This window comes from Varanus komodoensis, unplaced genomic scaffold (genome assembly GCF_004798865.1).
Source record: "Varanus komodoensis strain SLA01 unplaced genomic scaffold, ASM479886v1 scaffold32, whole genome shotgun sequence".
In the NCBI taxonomy this organism is placed as follows: Eukaryota; Metazoa; Chordata; class Lepidosauria; order Squamata; family Varanidae; genus Varanus; species Varanus komodoensis.
Window position 1 is genome coordinate 26549 of NW_025335798.1, and position 6258 is coordinate 32806.

At 44.4% G+C, this 6258-nt stretch overlaps 1 protein-coding gene across 1 annotated transcript in view; it reads left to right on the forward strand.

The window, feature by feature from the left end:
- Positions 1-5774: 5774 nt before the first annotated feature.
- Positions 5775-6258, forward strand: part of LOC123027515 (olfactory receptor 1019-like) — a 958-nt gene continuing 474 nt past the window's right edge. Inside the window, exon 1 of the mRNA XM_044438450.1 lies at positions 5775-6253. Coding sequence (XP_044294385.1) covers positions 5775-6253 — 479 coding nt within the window. The remainder of the gene's footprint in view (positions 6254-6258) is intronic.

Consider the following 6258-nt stretch of genomic DNA (forward strand, 5'->3'; position numbering starts at 1 on the left):
AAGTTTTAAAAGTAACTTTTGAAAATTTGATGTTTGGTTCATATGGATTTGAATCGCCCCATTGAGTGTAGCAGGTCGGCGGCAATATCATTAAAACGTTGCATGCGGGCTGAATCCGATGCATGCGTACTTCGTCCCTGCTGGTTGTGATGGCGCTGCTTGGCTTGTGGTGCTGCTCAGCTTGTGATTGGTCGTGTGGTCACGCGCTGAGTGCTTACTGCGGGTGGCAACCATTAGGCTTCGTTACACAACTGACGTGTGTGGGGGTGTGTACAGTGATTGACTACGTGCGAAAGGTAAATAATTTAATGAGTTCTGGCACCTTTTTTCTTACAAAAAAAGCACTGCTTTTATCTGTATAGAATTTTCCTTTGCGCCTATTTGGGGTGGGGGCAGGATTGTTTGGGGTATAAAGCACTCTGCACAGCTATTTCCATGGAAATTATGGGTGCTTTTGTGTCCCAGGCATGTTTGCTTTACTAAAAGTGTAAAAGCTAAGAAGCTGAAATTGTGGGATGTTTTATCCCAGGCACTTTGTGACAATGTTCTAAAGAAAATGACCTGGTAGGATTACACATGTGTAAACTGTAGTACAGAATGTGAGCTGAGGCATTCCAATTGCTCCAGAATGCAAAATAAGGGCTGCAGTCCTTTTGCGTCTTCCTGTCTGGTCACAGGGGTCTCAGGCACAAATGGCAGCCTCTTCCCTGGCAATGCACACACCGCTCCCCTCACACCCTTCTCTGAAGCCGAGCTGCCCCTGCATATACTTCCTGTTGAAAGGAACAGGCATGCACTTATGCACTCATTTGCATTCCCACAATCATCTCCTTCTGCTACATCTCCTGAGCAGAAAAGGAACTGGCCTGTTACTAGAACTCAGCCTAAGATTCTCAGAAGACATCTTGCTGAAAAAGCTCTCTCCATCCCTCTTTTCTTCAATCTTCTAGGAAGAGAAAGCCACTTTTTTTTTTTCAAATATTCACTAGTACTTTTTAAAGTGGTAGCTGGCATCCCACCCTCACCCCTTGATTGCTCAAAGTGTTTGCCTCTATCAGCACTGGATCCAGGGCACTGAGGAGGCTGCAGAAATCTGACCAGGCTCCTCTTGTATAGCCTGAAGTGCCTGATTCTGCCTAATCTTGGAAGCTAAGCAGGATCAGGCCTGGTTGAAATCTGGATGGGTGACTTAAATGTTGTGAACCACACAAAGTTCTTCAGCTATGGGTGGAATATAGAAATGAAATGCAACAATAATATGATCTGGCTGCTGCCACTTTCAGGAGGAGCAATGGTTGCACTGGTAGTAGCAAGAAGGGATAAAAACCCAAGGAGACAAGATAGAAGCCGTCACTCCTCAGAGTGTCCCTTGTCCCAGAGCAATTGGCAAATAAATTGCTCCCCTTCAGAGAAAGTTGCTGAGATGCTCCTACAAATTTCTCTGCCCCCAAGTAGGATAGAAAAATTCAAGAAGCCATTGAAACACAGCTCTACTCCTGTACACTTTCTGCACTGAGCAGCCGACATCTCACACTGCGAGCCCGCTCAAGAGAGACTCCCAGCTCCTCTCAGCTTTCTAGCCAGAAACACCTCCATACCAAGCAGAGATGAGAGTTGGACCCCCACTTCATAAGGTCAGGTAGCGCCCAGAGTGCCCTCCAAGATTTTGCACCTCTTAACGTCTCTATAGCAATTACCATCGCATGTAGCGGCAGCCATGCTTTTGCCATTCTGTGGTTGGCCTCCTGGCTTAGGATGGGCTACAGTAGCATGCAAAGGAGACTGGAAGTGCCCCATGGCAAGGATTCCACTGCCAGGAAGAAGCAAGCTGTAAACTAACTTATCTACTGTAATACCAGTTGAGGCAGATGATCTCATGGAAATACATTCTGAATTGTGCAATGCATGGAGTACAAATGTCTTTATTTCAATTTAATTAACAGAGACGAGATAATGAGCCCAGTTCCCAGACCTCAGGTGGTTATGCCAAGAGGTCATACACTGTATTGTAATGAGAGAGGCCTCACCTGAGGGTTTTTGCCCTTTCAGTTTGAACTACTACCAAAACAAGTATATAAAGCATGTTATCTCCATGTGCCTCATTGTTTAGCTTTGGGAATGACACCCTGTCCTCTCATCAGGTAAGATTCCTTCGAATGAAACCCCAGGTGTGTCTATCCAGGACCCAAGTGTTCTAGGAAGTGTGCATGGATGGGATGCAGCCCGAGACCATGTGTGCTTCAGTGGACTGACTTTCTGCCACCATATCCTTTGAATGTCCATCCAGAAACAAGCCCCATTAAAGGTAAGTCCAAGTATTTCTATTCCCAGGTAAGGATTACAGCCTTCCAGTCAGTGAAAATGTATTTCTGACAATGAGAACAATGAACAGATACAATGTTTGGAAGCCTGTGTTGGAGAAAAGGGGTTTCACCTTGCATTTAGGTCCATCGAATAAGTAGGTTTAATAAAGCCTGCACATCAGCAATTGAGAGAGAGCGCTGGAACTGGCAGGATGTCCTCTGGAAACAACATGTGTCTCTCCCCACAAAGAAAACCTTTGCTTATGTAGTGCTTCTTTGTTATACCTAGGAAAGTAGAAACCTGTCCAATTACTATGCATGTACATTCCAATACTCACAGATGCACCGATGAACAAACCCTTATCTGCTTGCTTTGATGTTGATTTGCAATAGGTACAGACTTCATCTTGTCTCAAAACAAAATGTGAGATACAAAGGACACAGACTGCATCATGGGTTATCACAAATACGTGCAATTTATTACATCCTTAGTCTTCCCTGAATGTGTGCTTACTGTCTTCTCAGCACATGCAGATGGCTTATTTTCCCACCAGACCTAGCTGACTTCTTCTGGAAATATTCCAGGACTACACCTACACCCCCCTTTTGTGCTTTTTCAGCACAATCCCACGCCAGTCTGCCTCAATCTGTCTTCCTTTTGCTGCATTTAAAACATTATTTTATTGTAGAGTATAGCTGCTTATTAAAGTCTGTTTCACTGCCACTTCAGGCTTATCTACAGTACTGGCACAACAATAAATGCAAAACATGGAGTCTAAGAGGCAAAGCTATACAATACATACTCTTTTTTCTTCAGTCCCAGATGATCCAACAGGTCAACTTTTAGGTTTTGATCTTTCTGGAATAGGAATGGATATTTCTTGCTCAGGTTGCCCCAAAATTGACTTCCTTCATAATCAGTTGAGACAGCTGCATCTGGAGATGACCCTTCTAAGTTCTTCCATTCCCTCAGCTGCAACTTGCATGCGTATCTGGAGTGGCTAGTTCTGGCTATCAGCACAGGGGAGAGGTCATCCCCTGTCCTCTCACCCCATTTTCTGTAGGTTCAGAGGTTTTCTTGCAGTCAGAGAAATGAATCTATGCCTGGAGACCTTCACATTTCATAGCTGTGTGAGTTGGTAGTAGTCCTTGATCTGGGCATCTCCACCTGGGTTCTGGGGATATCTTCCTTTGATGGACTTTGGTGTTGATCCAGCCACAAGGCTGGATGGGATGACATTGTTCTTCTGGTTCTTCTTGCTCATTGGGAACAGCAGCTTGCACCTGTGACTGGAAAGAGTTAATTCACTTTGTTCATGCCTTAGAGTAATTTAACAAGGTCTCCTCTAGCATGTATGCATCCAGCAGATAAGAAACAACTGACGGTGCTGCAAGCAATCCTATTGGTCTTCCCAATGCATGAGGGGACAATCTAGCCTTTCTATTGGCGGTATACCCCATACTCATAACAGCTGTGGACAAGGCCCCTGGCCATTTTAGTCCAGTTTCTGCCCAGATCTTAAACAGATCCCACTCCCCCACTCCCCATTTCGGTGTTCTCTATAGAAAAGAGTATCCTAATTCTTGGAGGACTTTGGCGGATAGCAACATCAAAAATGTTACTAAGGGAGGCTAAATTTGATGGAAAGAATAAAAACTTAAGTGTGGCCTGAGGCATGGAAATAGTTGGTGTTTTAGCTGAGGAATCCACCAAGGAACAGGTAAGTTACAAGAACTTTTGGTAGAGATGATCATCCTTTCTTATAGAAGAGAATCGATAACAGGATGAATTCCCTTTTCTGCTTCTGGTTTTGAAGGATATCGGGTTGCTCTGGGTCAACATTTGGCAGAGTTTGCTGAATTTTAACTGGTTCTGCAGTTAAGCCTCCTTCCTTAGCATGTAGTGGCTACAGTATTAGAGTCAAAGATTCAAGCATATCAATCAAGATTGCTAAAACAGAAAATTCATTTTCAGAAGGAGCTTCTAAAAATAACCCATCTGGGAAAGAGTAGATGGTATAATTAAGCTTCAAAGAAGATTTCTGCCTAAAAAAGCCAACTGAAGAAGAAGTGTGTAGGAGGAAAGCATATAGATAGGGTCCACTCTAACAGAAGTAGGTTGGGAAATAGGATGAGGTACAATTTGGTTAGAATTGGTTCCTATTGCATTTACCGTTTCAGAAGACAAAGGTGTGCCATGAAAATCCTGAGCACAGATGGTTGAAGGACTTGCCTCTATATCCAGTAGACATTTAATTGGCTGTCCATTTAAAACACAAGAAACAAAGAAACCAGACTCATCCAGGAAAAGGGTTAGGGATAAAAGGGACTTCGTTGTTACACTGCAAGAGAGAAAAGCCTGTCAGACTTAAACAGACACAGTCACAGGCGACTGGATCACACAGTTACACCAAGCCAACTTGCAACTGAGACACTGGTAACAAGTTCAGGGGATCTTGACTTGGTTCAAGTTCTAGAGCTGGTCAGCAGCTCATTACAGACCCATTCACTGAACCCGCCTCTGAGATCTCTTACTGAACAGAACGACTCAACAAAGCTTCTGTTCACTTGGATCTAACAATTCCATTTGGTTTGATTGGTCTTAGTGCTTGACTTAGTTATTTTATTGGTTTGGTCCGTATGAACAAATATATCAAAGCAGAAATATAAAGGTATGATACAGATGCCGTGAGTGGTTTTTGTGCTCCAAAGAAGCAAGTAATGCAATGTTCACTGACTGGAGTTCTTTCACATATAACAAAGTTTATTATTCTGCTTCCCCCACTTGCCTGAAGCAACAGGCACATCTGTTTAACAGAGGATCTCACAGGAATATCAGAAAGAGACTCTAGGTCAGGGGTCTCAAACTCAACTTGCCTGGGGGCCGCTGGAAGTAGAGTCTGGGTGAGGCTGGGCCGCATCAAGTATTCCACCACCGCGGTGGGGGTGGGCCGCTCATCCGGAGGTTTGAAGGCCACAGGGCCCCTCCCCCGTGCCCCGCCTGTCCCGGCAATGGGCCCTCGGGCCGCGTGTTTGAGACCCCTGCTCTAGGTGAACTGAACTGAAATTTGCACATTCCCCATTACATTTCCAAATGGAATTTCCTTCCACTGATGCAATTTGGGGATGCTGTTGAGATCCAACATCCATCTTCAGAGAACTATGATGCTTCAGCCAAGGAGGAAAATATGAAGGGATCTTTTCAGTATTCATAGAACCGTGACTATAATAATGTCTTCCTTGCTGGGATCTAGGAAAAGTAAGGCTGCAAATGCTTTCCAAAGTTAACTCATTCCTCATTTTTTCTAATATTAAATTAGAATAAATTAAAAATAATTTAGTGCAATCCAACTAGATAAAAAGAATAAAGTTTCACAATTCACATTGAGTTAGATGTTAAAGGCGAGTCAAGCAGCCATCTTGCCATAACCATGCTTTTTAAAAAAATCTCCTTACAGAGTAAAAAGAACGATGAAGCAGAATCACACTACTGTGACCGAGTTTATCCTCATAGGTTTCATGGACCACCCCGCGCTTCAGGTCCCGCTCTTCATCTTGTTCTTGGGAATCTACGTCACCACGCTGGTGGGGAACGCTGGCATCATCCTGTTAACCTTGAGTGATGCTCAGCTTCACACACCAATGTACTTCTTTCTCAGAAACCTCGCCATCATAGACATCGGCTATTCTACCGCCATCGCTCCCAAGCTGTTGGCGACCCTTGTGACAGAGAACGCAACCATCTCCTTCGCGGGGTGCCTTGTGCAGTTTTTCTTCTTTTGCCTCTTTGTGACCACGGAGGGCTGCCTCCTGGCTGCGATGGCCTATGATCGCTACACAGCCATCTGCAAGCCGCTGCTTTATCTCACTGTCATGTCGAATAAGCTGCGTACCATGTTGGTGGTAGTTGCATATGCCTGCGGCTTTGCAAGTTCCACTGTCCATACTGTTTTCA